The 25,207-nt window shown below is 46.7% G+C and overlaps 2 protein-coding genes and 1 non-coding gene across 5 annotated transcripts in view; all 3 read left to right on the top strand.

The window, feature by feature from the left end:
- The window catches only part of LOC122477061 (melanoma-associated antigen D4-like), a 30,869-nt gene extending 16,202 nt beyond the window's left edge, over window positions 1-14,667 (top strand). Inside the window, exon 7 of the mRNA XM_043569979.1 lies at window positions 14,494-14,667. Within this exon, the coding sequence (XP_043425914.1) occupies window positions 14,494-14,667 (174 nt within the window). The remainder of the gene's footprint in view (window positions 1-14,493) is intronic.
- Window positions 14,668-16,016: 1,349 nt separating this feature from the next.
- Window positions 16,017-23,609, top strand: LOC122477909 (melanoma-associated antigen D4). Of its 3 annotated transcripts, none has more exons than XM_043571420.1 (13): window positions 16,017-16,215; window positions 17,238-17,448; window positions 17,732-18,562; window positions 18,902-19,105; window positions 19,210-19,273; window positions 19,500-19,579; window positions 19,973-20,064; window positions 20,686-20,765; window positions 20,866-20,908; window positions 21,325-21,387; window positions 22,325-22,439; window positions 22,772-23,202; window positions 23,391-23,609. In XM_043571420.1, exons 2-13 carry the CDS (start codon window positions 17,239-17,241, stop codon window positions 23,398-23,400), a joined length of 2,223 nt encoding a protein of 740 aa, XP_043427355.1. In that variant the 5' UTR covers window positions 16,017-16,215; window position 17,238; the 3' UTR covers window positions 23,401-23,609. The 3 variants fall into 3 exon arrangements, with proteins under 3 accessions (XP_043427355.1, XP_043427358.1, XP_043427357.1); XM_043571422.1 differs by having other exon boundaries at window positions 16,201-16,351; XM_043571423.1 differs by lacking the exon at window positions 23,391-23,609 and having other exon boundaries at window positions 16,084-16,215; window positions 22,772-23,206.
- LOC122478141 lies at window positions 21,949-22,077 on the top strand. The gene has a single exon (XR_006295891.1). It is a non-coding gene; the product is annotated as a small nucleolar RNA SNORA11 (small nucleolar RNA).
- Window positions 23,610-25,207: the final 1,598 nt, after the last annotated feature.

Below are 25,207 nucleotides of genomic sequence, written 5' to 3'. Positions count from 1 at the left end.
AATATCTCCCAACAAATAAGAGTCCAGGACCACATGGCTTCCCAGGGGAATTCTACCAGACATTTAAAGCAGAGATAATACCTATCCTTCTCAAGCTGTTCCAAAACATAGAAAGGGAAGGAAAACTTCCAGACTCATTCTATGAAGCCAGCATTACTTTGATTCCTAAACCAGACAGAGACCCAGTAAAAAAGAGAACCAGAGGCCAATATCCCTGATGAATATGGATGCAAAAATTCTCAATAAGATACTCGCAAATCAAATTCAACAGCATGTAAAAAGAATTATACACCACGATCGAGTAGGATTCATTCCTGGGCTGCAGGGCTAGTCCAACATTCACAAATCAATCAATGTGATACATCACATTAATAAAAGAAAAGATAAGAACCGTATGATCCTGTCAATCGATGCAGAAAAAGCATCTGACAAAACTCAGCATCCTTTCTTAAAAGAAACCCTCGAGAAAGTCAGGATAGAAGGAAGATACTTAAAAATTAAAAAAAGCCACTTATGAAAAGCCCACAGCTAACATCATCCTCAATGGGGAAAAACTGAGAGCTTTCCCCCTGAGATCAGGAACACGACAGGGATGTCCACTCTCACCGTTGTTGTTTCACATAGTGTTGGAAGTGCTAGCATCAGCAATCAGACATCAAAATCAAATCAAAGGCATCAAAATTGGCAAAGATGAAGTCAAGCTTTCACTTTTTTTTTTTTTTTTTTTTAACATTTATTTATTTTTGGGACAGAGAGAGACAGAGCATGAACGGGGGAGGGGCAGAGAGAGAGGGAGACACAGAATCGGAAACAGGCTCCAGGCTCTGAGCCATCAGCCCAGAGCCTGACGCGGGGCTCGAACTCACGGACCGCGAGATCGTGACCTGGCTGAAGTCGGTCGCTTAACCGACTGCGCCACCCAGGCGCCCCAAGCTTTCACTTTTTGCAGATGACATGATATTATACACGGAAAACCCGATAGACTCCACCAAAAGTCTACTAGAACTGATACATGAATTCAGCAAAATCGCAGGATACAAAATCAATGTACAGAAATCAGTTGCATTCTTATACACTGATAATGAAGCAACAGAAAGACAGATAAAGAAACTGATCCCATTCACAATTGCACCAAGAAGCATAAAATACCTAGGAATAAGCCTAACCAAAGATATAAAAGATCTGCATGCTGAAAACTATAGAAAGCTTATGAAGGAAACTGAAGAAGACACAAAGAAATGGAAAAACAGTCCATGGTCATGGATTGGAAGAATAAGTATTGTTAAAATGTCAACACTACCCAAAGCTATCTACACATTCAATGCAATCCCAATCAAAATTGCACCAGCATTCTTCTCGAAACTAGAACAAGCAATCCTAAAATTTGTATGGAACCACAAAAGGCCCGAATAGCCAAAGTAATTTTGAAGAAGAAGACCAAAGCAAGAGGCATCACAATCTCAGACGTTAGCGTCTACTATAAAGCTGTAATCCTCAAGACAGCATGGTATTGGCACAAAAACCAGACACATAGACCAATGGAATAGAACAGAAGCCCCAGAACTAGACCGACAAAAGTATGGCCAACTCATCTTTGCCAAAGCAGGAAAGAATATCCAATGGAAAAAAAGACAGTCTCTTTAACAAATGGTGCTGGGAGAACTGGAGAGCAACATGCAGAAGGATGAAACTAGACCACTTCCTTACACCATTCACAAAAATAAACTCAAAATGGCTAAAGGACCTGAATGTGCGACAGGAGACCATCAAAACCCTAGAGGAGAAAGCAGGAAAAAACCTCTCTGACCTCAGCCGCAGCAATTTCTTACTTGACACATCCCCAAAGGCAAGGGAATTAAAAGCAAAAATGAACTGTTGGGAACTCATGAAGATAAAAACCTTCTGCACAGCAAAAGAAACAACCAACAAAACTAAAAGGCAAGCAACGAAATGGGAAAAGATATTTGCAAATGACATATCGGACAAAAGGCGAGTATCCAAAATCTATAAAGAGCTCACCAAACTCCACACCCGAAAAACAAATAACCCAGTGAAGAAATGGGCAGAAAACATGAATAGACACTTCTCTAAAGAAGACATTCGGATGGCCAAGAGGCACATGAAAAGATGCTCAACGTCACTCCTCATCAGGGAAATACAAATCAAAACCACACTCAGATATCATCTCACGCCAGTCAGAGTGGCCAAAATGAACAAATCAGGAGACTATAGATACTGGCAAGGATGTGGAGGAACGGGAAACTTCTTGCACTGTTGGTGGGAATGCAAACTGGTGCAGCCACTCTGGAAATCAGTGTGGAGGTTCCTCAAAAAATTAAAAATAGATCTACCTTATGACCCAGCAATAGCACTGCTAGGAATTTACCCAAGGGATACAGGAATGCTGATGCATCGGGGCACTTGTACCCCAGTGTTTATAGCAGCACTGTCAACAATAGCCAAATTATGGAAAGAGCCTAAATGTGCATCAACTGACGAATGGATAAAGAAATTGTGGTTTATATACACAATGGAATACTATGTGGCAATGAGAAAGAATGAAATCTGGCCTTTTGTAGCAACGTGGATGGTACTGGAGAGTGTTATGCTAGGTGAAATAAGTCATACAGAGAAAGACAGATACCATATGTTTTCACTCTTATGTGGATCCTGAGAAACTTAACAAAAGTCCATGGGGGAGGGGAAGGAAAAAAAAAAAAGAGGTTAGAGAGGGAGGGAGCCAAAGCATAAGAGACTCTTACAAACTGAGAACAAACTGAGGGTTGATGGGGGGTGGGAGGGAGGGGAGGGTGGGTGATGGGTATTGAGGAGGGCACCTTTTGGGATGAGCACTGGGTGTCCTATGGAAACCAATTTGACAATAAATTTCATATATAAAAATAATTAAAAATTAAAAATAACATAAATAAATAAATAAATAAATAATCAGTTCCTTAGGCAAAAAAGAAAAAAAAGAAAAAAAGAAAAAAGAAAACAACAAAGGGAGATGGGGAGGGGTTGTGGTAGGAAGTGCAAGGAAAGTATCCCCCTTGTACATTATCTTCCAAGGCAGGGATGTTCCTGATCCCAACAAAATTTAAATGAGCCATGAAACTAATAAAGGTCCCAAACATATAATGTTATGGAGAATCTATTTTCCTAACTTTGGAGGAATCTTCCAGAAACATATATCCCAAAACCATGATTCATCTCTTTCTTGTTCCCTTTCTCTTTATTTTAGCATAGTGGTAAAATGTAATATATTTTTTTGAATAGCGTATATTGGTGTAAGCCAATTTTTAGGATATTCATTTATTTCAAGTTATCCCTCTTTCTTGCTTTCCGCCTGCTAACCTACCCTTTTATTTAATAGATGAGCAATAAGGTATCTGGAGTGATTTTGATCCAGTGTTAGAAATAGAAACTTCTGGAGTTTAAAATTGCTATACTTAGTAGTTTTGCACTTATTTTTTTCTCATAGTCCTAGATTATTTTTAACAATCAACATGTTATAATAGATTTATGAAATCACACTCCTATGTTTTTAAATTTATGTATACTTCACCCTCTTGCATTTTGTAAAGGTAGCTACATGTGTTCAATTTATACCCACCATTTAAAGTTTTAAAATAGCATCTATATGCTAGATTTTGTTGCTTTGTTTTTCTTTTTTTTTTTCTTTTTTTGTGTTTTTATCTAAATTCCAGTCAGCTCACATACAGCGTAATATTAGTTTCAGGGGTGATTTTTTGTGTGTGAACTTACATTTATTTTTGTCAGTAGATCCACATTTTATCGGTTTCCAGAAGTCTTCTTCCTTAACCTTGGAGTAATCTTCCAGGAATTAAATATCTCTTCAGGTAAAGAAATCATTAACCAAAGATTTGCCTCTTTCTTATTGTCTGGCCTTTATTTTATCATCGTCCAATAAAATAAAATCTAATACCTTTTATTTGAATAGCATGTATGGTAAAAGCTGATCACTGTAAAAATCATTTCCGTAAAGCCATCTCCCTTTCTTGCCAACTACCTTCTAGCCTATCAGTTTATCTCACATGTGAAAAAGTAAATGTTTGTATGCAATGATTTTGAACCAGTGTTAGAACTAGCTAATTCTGAACATTGCAATTTGATATATTTACTTTACTGTATCCACCTTCATATTTTCTTGTAGTGCTTGCTTTTTGAAAGTAATCAACATGTTATAATACATGTATAAAGCAAATATCCTTGTTTTGTAATTTATATAAACCTCACCCTGTTATATTTTATAAATATAGTTGTATGTTGTCAACCAAAGCACGTGATTGATTTCCAACATGATAAAAGTTTTAAAAGCATCAGCGATTATATGCCAGATTTTATTGCTTCTTCATTTTCTAATGAAAATACACTTTTGTGAATTCACATTTGTTTTTCTCAACAGGTCCACATTTTAACACTTTCCAGAACTGGCACATTTGAGATTTTAACAGCAAAATCCCTTGAGATTTTACACGTGACCTCCTTTTCCTAGGATCAGATCAGTTCCCATCCGTGGTTCTAACTAGCAGGGAATCTACTAGGGTCACGCTTCTCTTTCCTCTCCCCAGGCAAGGGAAAGCCCCCACTCCCAGGCCCTTTCCCCACTCCTTTACACGGGCCAGATTCCAGAGCACTCACTGAGTGCAGTACCACTGCACGCTGTGAGGTGGCACCCATGCAGTAGGACATGTGCATGTTCTCTCTCTCTTGCAATATTAAGCAGTAAACTGAGCCAGTGCCAACCTGTGAAGGCTGGGGTGCTGCCACATCACTCTCTCTTTCTTTCTTCTCACTGGAGATTTGGGGCTGAGTCATCATCCTTGCACATTAGGGGTCAGTGGTGGTAAGATGCAGAAGTAGTCAAAGAGATTCTGCTTCATTCTTGAGTCCAAGCCTGTGCTTCAACCCAACTCCACCAGAAGGCTCTAAATTGAGGGGTGCTGGGAACTAGCCCAGTGAACAATGTTCGACGCCCTCGTGTCTGTGCCTCATTTAGAGAAAGCCCAGGGGAGAGGGCAGAGTGGCAGTGTAGGGTAAGGGGAAGATGTTGTTTTGCCCTGTGGACAAACACTAGTCCCATACCGTCAGATTCCTGCCAACACCTCCACATGCTCACATGCCCCTCACCCTATTCCATTTTAGAGGTTTGATATAGGGAATTCCCAATACCAGCAGCAGGACAACTTCCATCTGGAATTCCTTGTTTTGTCCCTGAGAGGACTCAGTTCTTTTCCAGTGCCCCACAATGGGGAATTCTCCATGGCATATTACATGAAAGACTTGATAAAATATTTCCTTTTTTTTTTTTCCTTTCTACAAATACAATGCAGAGATCAGTCTATTACCTTCACGGTGTGTGCTTCCGACATAGCCACCTGAATGCAGCTGCTTCAGAATGAGGAGTGTGCTCTTCGTGTTTCCTGCCTGTAGCCTTATCACTGGTGAGAGCTCAGCCACCAGCTTTTCACCAAAAGCAATGAGTGAGGTGGGACCTTTGTTGTCTTGATTTTTACAGACAGCTCTAAATTTTCATGGCCAATGTTAAGAGATGACAGTGAAAGAAAGAAAAGGGGGAACTTGTGGCATTCATTATTTTGATCACCACCCAGTAAGGTGTGCCTCTGGGGAGAGGCGCTCCTTAACTTTCCTCCTGCCCCTGGCTTTCTGCTTGTCACCTTGCAGTCCTACTTCCTGTCCCTCTCCCCCCACCTCTCCCTCGTCTCCGCTGAGTCCTCCCTCGCTCTTTGCCGCCACTTCTCTCTCTCCTTCCTAGATCGTTTCAGTCCTCCAGCTGGTTCTTCTGCTGAGTTTCTCTTTCTCCCTTCCACCCCGTTCCACATATTCCATATCTGGGTATCTTTCATCCCTTTGCTCTCCCTCACATATCCCTGTCTGTGTCCCCACTGTCAGGGCCCCAGGGAACCACATCTGCGGGAGAGCATGAATATATACATTCACATACCAATCCCTCTACTGATTCTTATTCTTCCTTCCTTTCCATTCAGTTTCAATTATTCCTCCCACAAACATCCTGGAGAGTCTATTATGTAACAGGCATTGGAATAGGCCCTCAGAATATACAGTGGAGAACCAAACAGACAATGGCAACTTTCACCATGGGGCTGGGGCTGGAACGGGGAGACAGATGTTTCAGCAAGGTTCTCTCTAACCACTATATCCCCTTAGGACAAATACTGAAATGGAGAAAGTTTTCAGGGTGCTCAGAGAAAGGAAAAGAGGATGAGTAATTTAAATTGGGGATAAAGCGGTTTGTGGCCAGAAAAGGCCTTCATGAAAAACTGATGTGAAAGTTGAGACCTCAAAAGTAAGCCTGAGGTAGACAGTTGAGCACGAGAGGAAAATGGGTTACCACGGCAGGGACCCCAGGAGCAGCACTATAAAGCCCCTAAGGCAGTCACAAGTGTGACTCTCACGGGCCTAAGAGAAGGTCAGAATAGTTTAAGCAAAGGGACAGTGGGGATATTTAGGGTCAGAGGTTGACAAAATCTTCTTTCCAGCTCATATCACTATTCTCATGATTCTTTCAGGCCAGACCCCTCACTTGTCATTCATTCGTTTGATCCTTTTTGTTGGCATTTTCCACTCCCACGCTATGCCTCTCACAGAGACAACAAATTCTATTCCGTTTAATACATATCATTCTTTTTATGCAACTGGAAAATGCATACCGTGAGGCATCTGCCCTTGGTTTACATAATATTTGATATTTATATCTTATAAATTTATAAAGTTTGCAATATATATCTCCCCATCCTCTGTCTTTTTTTAAAAAGTTTATTTTTTTTATTTTGAGAGAGAGAGAGAGAGAGAGGACACGTGCGCACGAAGTGGGGGTGGGGCAGAGAGAAAGGGAGAGGGAGAATCCCAAGCAGATTCCATGCTGTCAATGCAGAGCCCTACACGGGGCTCAGTCTCAGGAACCATGACATCATGACCTGAGCTGAAATCAGGAGTCGATGCTTAACTGACTGAGCCAAACAGGTGCCTCTCCATCCGTTTTTTGTTTTTGTTTTCTTTTACACTGTATTGAGTTTTAATCGACACACTGTAGACTGAACAGATTTAAAGTGCACAGTCTGATAGGTTTTGACATATGTACCTGTGAAATAGTCATCATACTCGAGATAATGTGTATATATACATATGTATAGGCGTGTGTGTGTATGTACATATGTATGTGTGTATATATATATACTTATGTATACATACATATGTATATGTATATGTATATGATGTATATATATACACAATAATGAAAAATAACCTTGTATGCCTTTGAAATCCATCCTGCCCTCCTCATGCTCTCATTACCGGGCAAACATTGAACTGCTGTCTATTACTATAAGTTAGTGTTCATTTTCTAGTGTTAATAAATGTAATTATACCATCTGTGTTCTTTTTTTGGGGGGATACTTCTGACTTTTTTCAAGTATTGTATTTTCACATTTAGTCTTGTTGCTGTATGTAGCAATAATTCATTCCTTTTTAATGGTTTATGACATTATATGGATATACCACAGTTAGATCATGTCCCTGTTGATGAACATTTGGTTTGTCTCCAGGATTTTGTCTATTGCAAGTACAATTGCAAAGAACAATCATAAACACATTTTTTTTTTTTAGATTTACGTTTTCCTTTTTTCTGCATTCACCTTGGAGTGGAATGACTGGGTTGTATGCGAGATGTATATCTAACTAGATAACTACCAAACTGTTTTCCAAAGTGTTTGCATTATTTTACATTTCCACCATCAGTGTATGAGTATTCTAGTTGCTCCATATCATTGCTACTATTTGTTAGGGTCAGTTATTTTATTTTAGTCACATGAGGGTGTCGACACAGTTTTTTTTTTTTTTTTGTGGCTTTAATCTGCATTTCCCTAATAATAAGTGATGGTGAGCGTGTTTTCATGTGTTTATTTGCCATCTGTATTACTTCTTTGTTGAGGTAGTCTGTTGAAATATTTTGTCCATGTTTCCAGTTTTTTAGTTGGTATTTGTCTTCTTATGACTGAGTTGCAAGAGTTCTTTATATAGTTGAAAAGTGTACTGTGTTGAATATATATTTTTTCTAAATACTTTATCCCAGTCTGTGGCTTTCCCTTTCATTTTCAAAACAGTGACATTTGAAGACCAAAACATTTTTAATTTTGAAGTCATACTTACTAATTTTTGTCTTGCATACTTTGTGCTTTAGACATCCTAGTTTGAAAAACTTTGCCCAAACCAAAGACACTGTGATGGTCGTAATTTCCTATGTTTCCTTGTAGAAATTTTACAATTTTAGCTCACGTTTAGGTTTTTGATCCATTTTAAGTTTGTTTTGGTTTATGGTGTCAAGTAAGGATTGAGGTTTCTCCTTCCTTCCTTCTTTCTCTTTCTTTCTTTCTTTCTTTCTTTCTTTCTTTCTTTCTTTCTTTCTCTTTCTGTCTTTGTCTTTCTTTCTTTTTTTCTCTTTATATATGGCAAAAAAAAGCAGCACTATGTTTTGAAAAGATTAATTTTTCCCCATTGAATTTCCTTGACATCTTTTTGAAAAAGCAAATTGGCTATATACTTGCATGTATTTGTGTCTGGAATTTCTATCATGCTAAATTGTTCTATTGTCTCTCTTTATGTCAACTGCAAACTCTCTTGATTATTGTAGCTTCGTAATAACTGTTGGTTTCTTTTCTATTTTTTTAAGTTTCAATTTAAATTTCAGTTAGTTAATATGCAATGTAATATTAGTTTCAGATGTACAGTGTATGGAGTCAACCCTTCTGTACGACATCCGGTCCTCATCACAAGTGCCCTTCTTAATCCTCAATACCTGAAAAAAACAGTGTTTAATTCTGATGGCATAAATCTTTCAAACTGGGTTTCCTTTTCCAAAATTGTCTTAGATACTCTAGGTGTTTTGTATTTCTTTATAAATTTTAGAATCAGTTTATCAATTCCTACAAAAACCCTGATGGGATTATTACAGAGATTGTGCTGAGTCTATTGCTGAATTTGTGGCGAATTAAGTCTTTAACAATGTTTGGTATTTGAGATAGTATGAACATAGTATATCTCTGCATTTATTTAAGTTTTCTTTAATTGTTTTTGGCAATATTTTAATGTTTTCAGGTAAAATGTTGCACATTCTTCTACCACATCTATATGAAAACAATTTATATTTTTAGGCTATTGTAAATGGAATTTTTGCTATTGCAAATGACATTTTAAATTTCATTTTCTTGAATATTTTTGTGGTATAAAATTTCATTGATTACAATAAAGTTATTGATACTATTCATTTATAATATTTTAATGTAAGATCATTGATGACAACAGTTCTCTCATTCCTGATATTGGTAACTCGTGTCTTCTCTCTCTCATTTTTTATAATATTTTCCTTTTTTAAAATATTTTTAAATTTATTTTGAGAGACAGAGGGAGAAAGAGAGAGAGAGCACATGAGCTGGGGAGAGACAAAGAGAGAGGGAGAGAGAGAGAATCCCAAGCAGCGTCTGCACCACCAGTGCAGAGCCCGATGTGGGTCTTGAACACACAAACCATGATATCATGACCTGAGCCGAAGTCAAGAGCCAGATGCTTAACCCACTGAGCCACGCAGGTGCCCTGTGTCTTCTCTCTTCTATTCCCCTAACCATTCTAGATAAAGGCTTATCAGTTGTACCGATATTCTTTTTTTTTTATTTTTTTTATGTCCATTTATTTTCGAGAGAGAGAGACAGAGAGAGAGAGAGAGAGAGAGAGAGAGAGCAAGCAGGGGAGGGGCAGAGGGAGAGGGAGATACAGAATCTGAAGCACGCTCCAGGCTCTGAGCTGTCAGCACAGAGCCCCACGTGGGGCTGGAACTCACGAACCTCGAGATCATGACCTGAGCTGAAATCGGATACTTAACCAACTGAGCCACCCAGGCACCCCAATTGTATTCATATTCTTAAAGATCAGATTTAATGTATTTTATTTTCCCTATCATCTACTTCAGTGACTTCTGCACTTTCCCTTATTTCCTTTCTTCTGCTATTTTGGTCTTCACTGTGTCTGCATTTTTGTTTCTAAGTACTGAAGTTTAGGTCATTGATTTGAATTCTTATTTTTATATGTAGGCATTTGTGCTCTATAAATTTCTTTGTAAGGACTGCTTTAGAAACATCCTACTAATTTTAGTAAGTTGTACTTTCTTTTCATTCAGTTCAAATTACTTTCTAAATTTCTTTTTGATTCCCTCTTTCACCCATATGTTACTGAAGAGTGTATTATATACTTTCCAAATACTTTTAAAATATTACGGATACATTTGTGTTATCTACTTCTAATTTAATCCCACTGTCCTCTAGGAAAATCCTTTGGGTGATGCTAATCCTGTCAAATTTAGTAACACTTTTTTATGGCCCAGAATATTTTCTATCGTGGTAAATTTTCATGTATATATGAAAAGAGTGTGTGTTCTTTGCCGTTGGGGAGAGTGTGCGAAAATGTTAATTAGATTAATTTGGGTGATAGTGTTTTTCAGTCTATACACTTACTGGTTTTGGGTTGTTTTTTTTTTTTTTGTCAACTTGTTCAACTCTTGAGAGAAAAGACTTAAAATCTCTGACCCTAATTATGAATTTTTCTTTCTTTCATTTATTTCCAAACTCTGTTTAGAATTTTTATGTCCACTTGACCATTTTAACCAATTTTAAATACAAATATAATTGTAAATATAAATATAACCAATTACTATCTCTGGTAATGTATTTTGTTCTGAAATCTGCTTTGTCTGGTATTAATATATCCATTACAGCTTGATTTTGATTACTGCTAGCATGCTATATCTTTTCCCATCCTTTTACTTTTAACCTCTATGTACCTTTTCATTTAAAGTGGAATTCATGTACACACCATATAGCTGGATCTTATTTTTAAAATCCATTTGTCATGCTCCACTTCATATGTCATCAGGCAAAAGCAAATTACAACGATGAGATGACACTACACACTTATTAAAATGGCCCAAATCCAGATCAGTGGCAATGCCAAATGCTGGTGGGAATGTGGAGCAATAGGAACTCTCATTCATTGCCGGTGGGAATGCAAAATTGTACAACCACTTTGGAAGACAGTTGTACAGTTTCTTACCAAACTAAATCTACTCTGACCATACAATCCAGCAAGTGTGCTCCTTGGTATTTACCCAAATGAGCTGAAAATTCAGGTCCACACAAAAATCTCACATATATGTTTATAGCAGCTTCATTCATAATTGCTAAAACTTGGAAACAACCAAGACGTCCTTCATAGGGTAATGAATAAATAAACTGTGGCACATCCAGGCAATGGAATATTATTCAGCATTAAAAAGAAATGAGCTATCAAGCCATGAAAAGACACAGAGGAACCTTACTTAAATGCACATTACCCACTAAAAGAAGCCAATCTAAAAAGGTCACATAGTGTATGATTCCAACTATATGACATTTCAGAAAAGGCAAAACTATGGGAACAGTTTAAAAATACAAAAACATAACAAAACAAAACAAACAACAAACAAACAAACAAAAACTCAGTGATTGCCTGTGGTTAGGAAAGAGAGAGGGGTTTGTATGTGGAGCACAGAGGATTTGGAGGGCAGTGAAACAATTCTGTGTGGTACGATAATGGTGGATACATGTCATTATATATTTGTCCAAACCCATGGAATGCACAAAACCAACAGTGAACACCGATGTGAACCGTGGACTTTGCATGATAATGACGTGTCAGTATAGATTCATTGATTGTAGGAGGAGGTATTCCAGTCTGGTGCAGGATGTTGGTAGTGGGAGAGGCTGTGTCTGTTTTGGGCAAGGGGTTTATGGGATGGCTCTGTACTTTCTGCTCAATTTTGCTCTGAACTTAAAAAGTGCTCTAAAAATAAAGCCTATTTAAGAAAAAGGAATCCAATTTGTCAATCTCTACATTTTAATTGGTGAATTCAATTTGTATTCAATACCATTGTCGATATGGTTGGATTTAAAACTATCATGCTATTTGTTTTCTACTTGCTCATCTGTTGTCTTATTTTGTTTTCCCTTTTAGGACTTATTTTAAAGTATTTCATGATAATACCATTTATCTTCCAAATAGGCTTATTAGCCATAATTTTTTGGATAGGTTTTACATTTGATGCTTCTTTTAACTTACGACAGTCTACCTTCAAGTAATATTGTACTACTTCACATGTAGAATTAGAACCCACCAACAGTATACTTATATTCCCACTAGGCCCTGTGCTATTATTGTCCAAGAAATTAATTCCACAGAATTTATACTCCACAATGCATTGCTATGAATTTCTGTTTACGCTCTCAATTAATTTATAAAGAAAGTTCCAAAAATAAAAAAAAGATTATTTTATCGCTATCATCATATTTAACATCTCCAGTATTGTTTATTCATTTGTGTAGAATACATTTATATTTACTGTCATTTTTCTCATGCCTCAAAGACATCCTTTACTATTTCTTGTAGTGCATATCCAATGATGATGAATTATTTCAACACTGGTATGTATGAAAAGAACTTTTAATTCAACTTCACTTTAAAAAGATATTCGTTGAGGGGCGCCTGGGTGGCGCAGTCGGTTAAGCGTCCGACTTCAGCCAGGTCACGATCTCGCGGTCCGGGAGTTCGAGCCCCGCGTCAGGCTCTGGGCTGATGGCTCAGAGCCTGGAGCCAGTTTCCGATTCTGTGTCTCCCTCTCTCTCTGCCCCTCCCCCGTTCATGCTCTGCCTCTCTCTGTCCCAAAAATAAATAAACGTTGAAAAAAAAATTTAAAAAGATATTCGTTGAATATAAAAATTCTGAGTTGGCAGTTATTTTTTTTTCAACGTTTTTTTTTAATTTTTTTTTTATTTTTGGGACAGAGAGAGACAGAGCATGAACGGGGGAGGGGCAGAGAGAGAGGGAGACACAGAATCGGAAACAGGCTCCAGGCTCTGAGCCATCAGCCCAGAGCCTGACGTGGGGCTCGAACTCACGGACCGCGAGATCGTGACCTGGCTGAAGTCGGACGCTCAACCGACTGCGCCACCCAGGCGCCCCATGAGTTGGCAGTTATTAATTATTTCACTATTATAAGGATGATATGCCACCATCTTATAACTTGCATTGTTTCTGATGAGAAGTTCCCTGTAATTCTTACCTTTGGTGTTGAATGGTTGTATATTTTTTCCAGTTTTCCACTTCCTTAGGAGTCAGGGTAAAGCCCTGGGGGAGCAGATTGGAAAGAAAAATGCCATGAACACACGCCATACGATATCTGTGCAGAGTCACTTAGGTAGATCTTAGATGCATGTGTAGCAAGGAAACACATCTTAAAACCCTATGGCTCAGCGAAAAAAATTCAAATTTAAGAAAAAATTCAAATTTAAGAAATACATCATGGAGGCATGATGGTTTAACAGGAACCCGATTTACTCTCCCACCTGAATAGCTGCAAACCAAAAAAATTCTAAAGCTTTTACGTCATGGCACCACAGGCAACAGTAGACAGCGATCCCTGAGAGAAAGGAAACTAATATGGTGAGCTCTCAGATTGCCCAACTCCCCCAATTTCTTGCCTGGATGGAGTTTACAGGCTGCAGCACAGGGAGACTGAACACAAACAGAGCCCAGTGGAGAGCCTGAGTGAAGGAGACAGAGTTGAGAGTTCTGAGAGGCCAACGTGACTAGAATTTGCTGGAAATAAGGGAGGGGAGAGCCACACAGAGAGATAGTTCTGGAGAGCTGCAGAGGCTTCCCATCAGGGTGCAGCGTGTGAGCAAAGGGGGGTGGTGGTAGCTGACTTCCGTTTTCTGGAGTGAGTGTGGATAATGGTGCCATTTACTGAGATGGTGAAGATGGGAGTTTTAGAAACAAGAGAGATGGGGAGTCTGAGCCTTTGGGAGGGGTAGTATACCAAGTGACCAGTTCTAGACAGACTCACTGTGAGGAGCCCTTGAGACATCCAAATGGAGATGTCATGTAGGGGAATGAATATATGGGTTTGGATCTCAAAGGCGAGGTTCAAACTGGAGCTGTAGATTTTGGAGTTACTAGGATGTTAGCATAGATATATAGTTACATAGCTTATATAGAGAGAGGCTGATACAAAAACGAATGTGACAAAAGCTCGCATCATAAGAAAAAAAGTCGTAGCTATATATGGGGATGGACGTTAAGTAGACTTATTGTGGTGATCATTTCACAATACATAAAAATATTGAATCACTACGTTGCACACCTGAAACTAACATAAAGTCATATGCCAATTATACCTCAATTTCAGAAAGGAGAAAGAAAGCAAAAACAAGCAAACAAAATGAGTACGAGAGTCCACTATGGCTTTTGTAAAAAGCACAGGTTCAGTTTGAGATGGGAACACAGTATTTTCTATTAGCACTGAGCAGCTTGCCAAGGCTTTCATTTCTAGGGTCTGGTCACCTCCCACAGAAACGTGTTATACAGGAAGGGCTGAAGAGACACAGGCTGCTGAAGGGGGAGGTTGCTATGCAACAGCTGAGGAAAGTCATCCAGCCAGTCAGAATTGATACTGGTCATTGGAGAGTAAAAGCTGTGGTCCTAGCAATAGCTTCCATTCACACACAGGAGTCCCGGAGAGGCTGACATAAAAACAAATCTAAAAGTCCGCTATGGTTTTTGTAAAAAGCACAGGTTCGATTTGAGTTGGAAACATAGCATTGTCTGCCTCCAAAGCAGTTTCTCCAGTCATTCTGGAAGCACAGCAGCATGTGTTGGGTCGGGTAGGACCCCGGGATGTGCTTCCTGTGCTCTCCATGTTGCATATTGAGAAACCGGGCTCACAGATGTCCAGGGACCCGAGCAGGCTCACACAGCTAGTAGCAACAGACTGGCCCGGCACCCCATCCCTGGAATTCTGAAGACCAGCCCGGTTTCTTTCCACAAGACCACAGCGGCCCCAGGCCCCTGCCCTGCAAGGAACCCCGGGCAAACATTTACTCTGAAGCAGGGCTTGCCATGGCTCAGACACACAAAATGCCTGATTGTCCTGGCCGCTCCAGCGGGCACCAGGAAGGCCTCAGGGGCAGCGTGTTTGTGCCACTCACAGCGAAGAGGCCTGAGGTTAGGTCAGGGAGTGGACCCCAAGGAGCAATTCCCACACCTGGATGGACCCACGCGTGCAGTAGGTGAGGGCTGGAGACTGGGGGTCTCTACCTGTGTCCCGGATACAGAGCATGAGCTTGCGTCTCAGAGAGCACAAACTTTGCTTGTTTGGGACAGGTGTTGGCAGGGCAGGAGAGCTGAGGGGTGGATCTGTCGCTCCAACTGAAGGGGGGGGGGCGCACCTCAGTCCCCAGGCCAGCCCTACAGGGACATGGGGTCTGGAGTCAGGAAGGCCCAGGCCCACATATTGATTGCATTTTCTGTTTACTGGCTCTGTGGCCTTGTCTAGTTCATGCGGTGTGACTGTGCTTCAGCTTTCTGATCTGTAAAATGGGGATGCTGACAGCCACCTCCCAGGGTTGCTGTGAGAGGAAGACAAGCCCCAGTACAGACAGCGCTGTGATGCACACGCTGCATACAGAGTAGCTGGGGAAGCAGATGTTCCCAGTGTGTCTGGGGGCCATAGAGATGGGTAGTGCTGGGCAACACAAAGGCAACTGGCATCCTCTGGCCATTTCCATTCCCCTTGTTACAGTTAGAGACACAGCTAGAGACCTTTGTGTTTGTGACCTAGGGGTCATGCTGGGGAAGCCAGACATAGTGTACTCCAGACCACACCAGAGGAGTTTAGCGGGAACGGGGAGGGCAGGGACGAGAAGCATTGTGCAGGAGTGCGGGCACCGAGGGTAGATAGATGATTGGGTGGTCGAACTGCACCCAGAGCTGTGAGTGCGCGACCCTGCGGTCAGAGGAGGGGTGAGGGGTCTCGGGCGGGAAGGAGAAAACGCCCTCCACCCCGCCCACCACACTCTTGGAGTCGCATGCGCACTGGGAACCTGGTGGAGAGGGCTTTTGTTGGGAAAGCGGGCGGGCTGGAGGGGTCCGCGCATGCGCAGGCTGCCCAGACGCGGGGGGTGCGCGGAGAAAAGGGGCGGGGTGGTCGGAGCTGCTGTGCTGGCGGCAGTAGGCGAGGGCGCGGCTGCGGGGTTCCTGGTGCTGAGGACGGACGCCATTGGAGCCCCAGGGAAGGTAAGAATCCAGCCCCGGACTGGACCGGGAGAGGACGAGTGGAACCCGGCACGGTGCGCCCTCCCCGCCCCCAATAGCCGGATCTGAACAAAGCCCAGGCACTCAGAACCTGAGCCCGCTTAGACGCACGGTCTAGGTAGGACACTCCGCCCGCCCCCCCCCCCCCCACCTCCGCACCGACCTCTTCCAACAGGAGAGGAGAGTCTTCCAACAGGAGACTCAGGCTCTCTGATCCCCACTCACACTGGAGCCCACAATCCGAACCCCTTTAGCAGACCCGTGTGCACCCTGCTGAGCTATCTTAGAGCAGAGGCCCTACCCCCACCCCAACCACTCCTAGATCACTCCAACCAAGTTGACCCCGTGAGCCCCTTCCTGGAGTTGCGATCCTGGGGTTTGAGACCTCCAGCGCTCTAATTCATGCCTCACCTAATCCGAGCCCCCACCCCCACCCTTCTCACCCCTAGCGCTCCTGTATGAGCCCAACCCAGACCTGAATCATCAGCTGAATGCCCCCGCCTGGACCTAGCCAGAGGGTCTCTGGATTCAGTTTCCCATAGCTTTCCGGGGTCCCTGTAGTCTCAGCCCTCTCATGTCATCTGCTCTCCCCCTTCGTCGTTAAATCCAAGCCCTTTGTTTCTCCCTCTCTCAATGCATCCCCCTTTGGGACTCTTCAGACCCAAGCCCACCAGTCCACCCCCTATTCAAATCTAGAGGCTGGGACGGGGAGCGTGCCCCTCTTGAACTCCCCTTTAAGTGCAGGGAGACCATCGCTATCCCTCACCTAGTGCTGCGTCTCTGACAGAATCTAACCCAACAGACACCCCCTCCCTCCCTTCTCCCTCCTACCCCTCCCTCCTCTGTCTGCCTTGTACTGCCTAGTAACCTGATGATTGCAGCCTCCCTCCTCCTGAGGGATCCCACCTCCCACTGGATCCCGCCCCTTCCCCCTTGAAAAAGCCTCACCCTCCCTCCCTGGCTAAGCTCTCTTCTCCTTGGGACCACCCTCCCCCCCCCCCCAGCATGGCTGAGGGAAGCTACCGCATGGAATCAGAAACCTACAACGTTGAAGACATGGATGAGGGTAGCGATGAAGTCGGGGAGGAAGAGATGGTTGAAGGAAATGACTATGAAGAATTTGGTGCTTTTGGAGGCTATGGCACCCTCACCAGCTTTGACATCCGTATCCTCAGAGCCTTTGGGAGCTTGGGTCCAGGCCTTCGCATCTTATCGGTGAGGCTCCTTGTTGGCCACCTGCTGGCCCTGGGCCTTCTCCCTTGTGAAGCTGCTTTGGGGGGGGGGTCGTGAATGGGAGGGTTGAATGGGGAAGGACTGCCCAGCTTCCCGAGCATTCCCTCTCCTGCTCAGAGAAAGGGGGTTTGGGAAGTCCGGGGTGGGGGGCAGACGGGGGGGGGTGGGGGTTGGGAGCTGGCTGCAGGGAGGAGGCTGGGTGGGAAGCATGATGTGAGCTTGTAGAACTGTCTGCTTTCCCCTACCCTTCTGTCTGGCCTTGCAGAATGAGCCCTGGGAACTGGAAAACCCTATGCTAGCTAGGACTCTGATGGAGGCATTTCAGCTGGATCCAGAAACACTTGCCAATGAGGCTGCTGCCCATGCTGTCAACGTAGCCCGCGCAGCCGCCTCCAATCGTGCTGCTAGGGCCGCTGCTGCTGCTGCCCGTGCCACCTACAATCAGGTGGTCACTAACCGCCCAGTGGCCACAGACCAGGCTTCAGGAGAAGATACCCAGCCCATGACCTATGCGGCCCAGGCTCAGGCAGCCACCCCTGAGACCACCCTTGCTGCTCCACACATCTCCCAGATGCTAGTCACCAGTGAGATGGCCACCCCAGGGGCTCCAGCAAAGTCCACACAGCCCCAGACAGGCTCCCAGGCCCAGGAGGCTGCTACTGAGGGTCCTAGTGCTGCCTGTGGTTTCTCTCAGGCTCCGTGTGCCAGTGAGATGGATGCCACCCGGCCCAAGACAGCCTTCCTGGGTCAGAACGATCTCTTTGATTTCACCCAGCCGGCAGGTGTCAGTGGCATGGCCTTCTCCCGCTCCAAGAGGCCCGCCCCGGCCCAAGAGGCTGCCACAGAGGGCCCCAGTGCTGCTTCCGGGGTGCTCCAGGCAGCACCTGCCAGGGAGGGGGCAGCCACCCGGCCCAAGACGACCAAATCTGGAAAGGCTCTCGCCAAGACCCGGTGGGTGGAGCCTCAGAATGCTGTGACAGCAGCTGCTGCCAAGACCAAGGTGGCCACAAGCATCCCTGAGCCTGAGGGTGCAGCTGCCCCTGCCCAGCACAGTGCTGAGCCCTGGGTCAGGATGGGAGGCAAGAGGACCAAGAAGGTGAGACCTCCCTGCTGTCTGCACCCCCCACTTGCTCCCCTCCTTTCTCTGCTCTATCCTCTCCTCTCCCCTCCCCTCCCCTCCTCTTTTCTGTCAGCTTGTGCACGTTGGTCCAACACAAGTTTGCTAGCATGCTTTGACCCCACAAAGTCTCTGCCCTCAGGCCTGATGGGAGAAGAGGTTGGCTCAGTGCCGGGCACGTAGTAAGCACTCAGCACATGTCATCCACTGTTTGTACTACCCTCATTTCCAAGTATCTCCTCTGGTTAATACGTGTGCTGGGCACTTTTGCACGGTGAGTCTGGTAGCCCTGGGTCTCTTCTCTCTCTAATGCTACAGTCCAAGCACCTGGATGACGAATATGAGAGCAGCGAGGAGGAGAGAGAGCCTCCTGCGGTCCCACCGACCTGGAGACCATCGCAGCCTCCGATGACAGTGCGGGCTCATATGGTTCCCCGGCCACCGATGGCCCTGAGGTCCCAGGTACCCTCAAGACATGTCCTGTGCTTGCCACCCCGCAACGTGACCCTTCTGCAAGAGAGGGTAAGAAATCTGCCTTTTCCCCGTCTTCCTCCTCTCCTCTCCTATGGGCCAGTTCTTGGAGGTCAGCCATGCCTTGATCTCCCCGTGTGCTCCTCCTCCTCCAGGCAAATAAACTGGTGAAATATCTGATGATTAAGGACTACAAGAAGATTCCCATCAAGCGCTCAGGTGGGCAACCTGTGCCCCCTCCCTGAGCTCTGCCCTTCCCCCGTCCCCATCCCTACCCTGCGGGGCCTCGCATCACATGTCCCCACCCAGTGTGCCCAGCTGATCGCTCCCATTTGCACAGTACGGGGGTCCCAACTGTGCTCCCCTCGGTGAGGCTGACTGAGGGGGTGCAGCTCTTTGGCCCCTGCTCAGCCCTGGTGCTCTCTCCACCTCTCATCTCCCGCAGACATGATGAAGGATGTCATCCGAGAATACGACGAACATTTCCCTGAGATCATTGAACGAGCAACGTACACTCTGGAAAAGGTGGGCAAAGGGACAGGGGCAGCTCCCTGTAGTACAAGAGCTGCAGGCAGGCCTTGCACCCTGCAGCCCCTTGAGGCCCACCTCCGGCACTACCTGCTCTGGAAGCCCTCCCTAGCTTCTCCACCTGGGAGCGTCCACCTTATGCTTCCATCCCCCGCAGGGTCCTCTCCCTCATGCTCTTTTGAGTGTCTCTTGTCCCCTGAAGTGGGTCCTGTTGCTTTGGCCGGTGTCAGAGCTCCCACAGGGCAGTTCCTCTTCGGCCTCTCTTCTTCAGTCTTCCGCGTGACTTTGGGGTCCCGGCTGAGAGAGAGTTCTGACGGGAAATGAAAGGACTGCCTGTGGGACAGGCAGCGTGGGTTTCTCATGTCCTGTTCTGGTTTCTCCCCCACGTAGAAGTTTGGGATTCACCTGAAGGAAATTGACAAGGAAGAACACCTGTACATTCTCGTGTGCACACGTGATTCCTCAGCTCGTCTCCTGGGAAAGTAAGAAAGGGCGGGCAGGAGGATTGTGGGCTCCTCGCTGGTGCCTCTCCCTTTCCTCTCGGAGAAACGGGAAAACAAGGCTTTGGTGCCTGGCACAGCTCCTACCCACAGTTAGTGGTGCCCAGTGATTAGGGGATGAAAGGGCAGGAGCCTGGGGTCAAGCCTTGGCTGCTCTCAGGGCTTCACCCCCACCCCGGCCACCTCCTCACCCCATCTTCTGGGAAAGCAGGCTCCTTGTTGCCTGTCCCTTCCTGCTACGTGCCTGGCCTGGGCTTGGCAGAGTGGTCCGGGGAGAAGGAAGCTTCCCGTCCAGTCTAACTCCCGGTGCTCGAAGGGCGGGGATATGCCTCCTGTGGACACACTGTTGCCAAGCATTTGCTCCCTGCCCTGACCCCGTTGTGGACACGACTCTGGGAGGGGCTCTTCGCATCTACGTTCGATGCGTGAAGCGATTCAGTCTCAGACAGAGGAAAAGATGGTCTGGGTCAGAGAACAAGCCATGCGCAGAGTGGGAAGAACCGCTCTGTAGCCCAGCCATCTGGGAAAGGCTAGTCAGGTGAACCGACCCTAGTCCCTCGGGCAGATGCCTGCCGGATAGAATACGTTTTTCTCCACCTTTAGGACCAAGGACACCCCCAGGCTGAGCCTCCTCTTGGTGATTCTGGGAGTCATTTTCATGAATGGCAACCGTGCCAGCGAGGGTGAGTGGCTGGACCTGCCGCCGGGGGGGTGGGGGTGGGGTGGGTTGCCCAGAATCTCAGCTTTGTGTGTGAAATTCTTGTATCTCATCTCCCCTCACAGCTGTCCTCTGGGAGGCACTACGCAAGATGGGACTGCGCCCTGGGTATGGTTGGGCTCTCGACTCCCACCCCTCAGTGTTGTCCTTGGGCACCAGTGGCACCAGGGTTGCAGTAGCCTGGTGGCCTGGTGCCAGGGGAGTGGACGTCCTGGACTGGGTAGAGGCAAAGGGTCTCGTCACGGTGCATGGGGAAATGGTCCTGAACTCTCAGCCCCTCGCTGCTCCATGTCCCCTCTCTGTCCCCAGATGAGACGTAAGAGAAACCATCAGATTTAGGGATTCCACCAAACCCTTGCCTAGGGTATCCTTGACATCCTTGACGTGCGGCCCCTGGTGCCACCCCAGGCCTCCACGGGGATGCCCCACAGGCTGGGCAGCTCTCAATCCTGCCAGGGAGTGCTCCCGCCCACGTGTCCCTCACTGCCACTGTTCTTGTTATGGATTCCTTTCCTTGCCCTCAGGGTGAGGCACCCATTCCTTGGCGATCTAAGGAAGCTCATTACAGAGGACTTTGTGAAGCAGAAGTAAGTATTGGCCAGGTTAACTTTGTCTCACGCTTGTGCATTCCTCGTGTGCCGATCTTGCCGAGCAGCCATTCTCCATCCCATATCTTAGCACCAGAGGGATAGGTGTCCCTGGTGTGAGTGTGGGTGGCGTCTGGAGTGTTGGCGAGGAGTAGAGATCCAGCTTGGTCTTGGGGAAAGGGAGTACAAGCTGAGAGAGAACACGGTGCAGGGTGTGTTACAACCCCCATGCCCTTTGGCACCTGCCCCATAGGCTGTAGTAGAATTTCCCTTGCTTTCCATCCCGGGAACAGGGGACTCAGAGGGTAGAAGTCTGAGCGTGGCCCCCACAGGTAAGCGCCCCATTTGGCCCTAGAGCCCAGCCCTCCTGACTTTCTGGTTAGGGCCCACCCAATCCTTGGTCCTTGGAGAACACGCGCGCACCCACACAGGCACACGGACACGCGCACGCGCACACCGTCGGGGATATGGGCGGAGTGTGCTGCTCTTCTTCCCTTTAGCGTCGTTCTCTGCGGTGGGCCGTCCAGGGGTTCCTCCAGGCCATGGACGACACCCTGCACTGGGGTGAGCTCAGAGCAGGGCGCCTGATGAAATGGCTCCTCTGTTTACAACACACCCAACGGGACTCTGGGTGCATTGTGACAAGGGGCACAAACTTGTGGCCTTCCTATGAACAGATACCCTACACGTGTCCCACCCTGCACCTCCACGTGGCTTCTGGGCAGGACTGGCGGCCTAAGGCTTTGTAGGCCTCAATCGTGGAGGCAGAAACCCTAGGAGTGAGCGTGGGAGTGAGGCATGGGCTGGAGGTCAGGACCATCCTCCCCCAGGAGCTGAGCTGCAGCATCAGGGCGGGAAAGGGGCCACCTGGGAGCCACTGGTGCAACAACAGGTCTGCCTGGCTGGAAGCAAACGTTTCTCTTCCTCTTGCCCTGAGGTACCTGGAATACAAGAAGGTCCCCAATAGCAGCCCACCCGAGTATGAGTTCCTCTGGGGCCTGCGAGCCCGCCACGAGACCAGCAAGATGAGGGTGCTGCGATTCATTGCCCAGGTAACAGAGAGCCTCTGTTTGGGGCCAGGCGATGGGGTCTGGGTCTGGTCCTTGCTGTACCTTCTTTGTTTCTTGGTCACGGCCTCCTCCCACTGTCTGTCCAGTGAGGATACTGACAGGTTCCTAAGTAGGTCACTGACACAAGTTCACAGACTTAGTAAGCAGGAGGGATGGGGTGAAGCCCCTGGACTGGCCTGGAATAACGGAAGAGTCAGACTCCAGCGGTCTTTGTGTAATGATTATGCACAGCTCCCAGGAGGGTGTATGGCAGGAAGCAGGTGCTCAGTGGAGGTGGGCTAGCTGTTTGGATGGTTGCTGTCACTCTACTGCAGAATCAGAACCGAGACCCCCGGGAGTGGAAGGCTCATTTCCTGGAGGCTGTGGATGATGCATTCAAGACGATGGATGTGGATATGGCTGAGGAGCATGCCAGGGCCCAGATGAGGGCCCAGATGAATATCGGGGACGAAGCTCTGATTGGACGGTGGAGCTGGGACGACATTCAGGTGGAGCTCCTGACCTGGGATGAGGACGGAGATTTTGGCGATGCCTGGGCCAGGATTCCCTTCGCTTTCTGGGCCAGATACCATCAGTACATTCTGAATAGCAACCGTGCCAACAGGAGAGCCACTTGGAGGGCTGGTGTCAGCAGTGGCACCAACGGTGGGGCCAGCACCAGCATTCTCGATGGGCCCAGCACCAGCTCCACCATCCGGACCAGAAATGCTGCCAGAACGAGTGCCAACTTCTTCTCCTGGATCCAGTAAGGTTTTCAGTCGCTAAATGAAACTCTGCAGAAGGGCATGGGAGGGGGCTGTGAGAAGTCGGGGGAGGGCCTGGGAGCAGTGGGGGAACCAAGAGAGTGTGAAAGACATTTGTTCTGTCCTTGCGTCCCTCCCCGTTTCACATATATTTGTATTTCTGCGTCAGCTTTTGTGTCTTGCTTTGCAGGCAGCGCTGATGGACTGCGGCCGTCACGCACCAGGCCAGAGTGCCTCCTCAGATCCCTCTCTCACACAGCACTCTAGGCAGCTTCTCCCTGCCCATCTGAGATGGCATGCCAGATGAAGCTCTCTCTGCCCTTCCTGCTTTGGTTGTGTGCTGTTGTTGTGCGCTTCTGTCGTGTTTTCATGTTTTTGGTATCGGTGTTACATTAAAGTTGCAAAATTACTTGGGAAGTTTCTTCCTTTACCTGCGCACGTGGTGCTCTGAGGAGCACGTGGTCAGGTGCTCTGAGATGGCCACGCCCTGCCTCTGCATGGAAGGCAGTAGGTGTGGGTACAGTGCTGGGAGATGCGGAGGTGCCCCCTGAGTGCCTAGACCGTGAGTTTCGAGAGGCTCCAGTCCACAGAGTTACATGATTTCCCACGTGGTACAACCCCAGTTAGATGCCAATGGTGGGGGAGGTGGCGGGAAAAAGGGTGGAGTGGAAGGCTGTGGGTTGGTGCCACGGTCCCTCCCACCACACAACAAGGTCCACAGACATTCACCAATCCCCACCTCCTCCACCCCATCTTTGGAGACGCCATCCTCCACACAACCTCAGCACCTCATCCCTCCCTCAGATGGAGTCTTCAGGGAAAGGAGATAGGCCTCAGCAACATTCTCCGCCCTCCAGCAGGTGGAAGGAGGAGCCATTGTTCCCGACAGAGTAGGTTTAATGAAAGTAGAGCTCACCAGCCCATTGCCTGTGACCATGACCTGAGGCCTGTTGGTGGGCTCTGGAGCTCTTCTTCACTGGAAACAGGGCTCTCCCAGTGAAGCCAAAGCAAGGCCTAAGCCCTGGTGTCTTGAAGGGCTGAGTGATCCCTGCGGGAGTGGGGTGGGGACTGCAGTTCCTCCCGTGGACCAAGGTGAGACACCTGGGAGGGCTCAGTGGCAGGCGGGACAGTGGAACTTTCTCAGGCCCCTCAGTGACGTCCTCAGTTGAGGGGACGAGGTCCCAGGTTCAGAAGAGGGAGAGAGTAGTACTAAGGACCCCTGCACCCCACTGCCTCTTTTCCCTGAGAAGAGGTTCCCCTCTCTCACCCACACAAGGCTCCTGACCCAGATCCAGGCACCTAATTGCACAGGCCCAGTGGAGAATGAAAACGTGGGTCTCCCTGTGAAAAAATGATGAAGAATTCCAAGAGGGTGACAGCAGAGCATGGAACCAGGTGTGCAACGCCTGCGAGCACGGGGTCCCATGGGGCTGTGTAGGTCACACCCCCAGGAAGCTGGCTGTGTAAGGTCTCCTCCCCTAAAGTCAGGCTTCAGGTGGGTTTCTGCCTTATTGGCCACTGCTGTGCTTTCTGTCTTCCTGGCTGCTGGGTCTGGGCTCGGCAACACGGACGCTGTGATTCTGACAGAGATGGATTCCCCTTCACTTTAGCTTTACTGGTGCCTGGCCTGGGATGTGAGAGGGATGGATGATGCCTGGGCCCCAGCCCTGGGGTGGTGGATGACCCAAGACTCTTCTGGCACCCTCACCCTGGAAACCTCCCAGGATCCTGCTGTGCACACAGCAGGATGTGCCTTTTCCTGAATGAGGGTGCAGACACTCACCAAAAGCCACAGGTGTGGGTTTGAGCACTGCGTGCAGAGGACACTTGAGATAAGGCACCTCGTCTGGAAAGGAGGAGAAAGTATGTGGCAATTTATGACAGCTACAATGCGATACCAGTATCATTTGGAAATACATTCAACAAAGTTTAACACCTATTCAGATTAAAAGTTATCTGGAAACTGGGAATAGGAATAACTTCTTAAATCTGATAAAGGTCATCTGA

Source organism: Prionailurus bengalensis, chromosome X (assembly GCF_016509475.1).
Source record: "Prionailurus bengalensis isolate Pbe53 chromosome X, Fcat_Pben_1.1_paternal_pri, whole genome shotgun sequence".
NCBI lineage: Eukaryota > Metazoa > Chordata > Mammalia > Carnivora > Felidae > Prionailurus > Prionailurus bengalensis.
This window is presented reverse-complemented; position numbering and strand designations above follow the sequence as displayed.

What these genes read in the sequence shown, in the direction of transcription:
- LOC122477909 (XM_043571420.1), top strand. Translation starts at nt 17,239, where the DNA reads ATGGCTGAGGGAAGCTACCGCATGGAATCAGAAACCTACAACGTTGAA. An exon ending in AAGATGGGACTGCGCCCTGG is followed by an intron (nt 20,909 to 21,324) that starts GTATGGTTGGGC and finishes CCTTGCCCTCAG; the next exon opens with GGTGAGGCACCCATTCCTTG. An exon ending in TGCTGCGATTCATTGCCCAG is followed by an intron (nt 22,440 to 22,771) that starts GTAACAGAGAGC and finishes ACTCTACTGCAG; the next exon opens with AATCAGAACCGAGACCCCCG.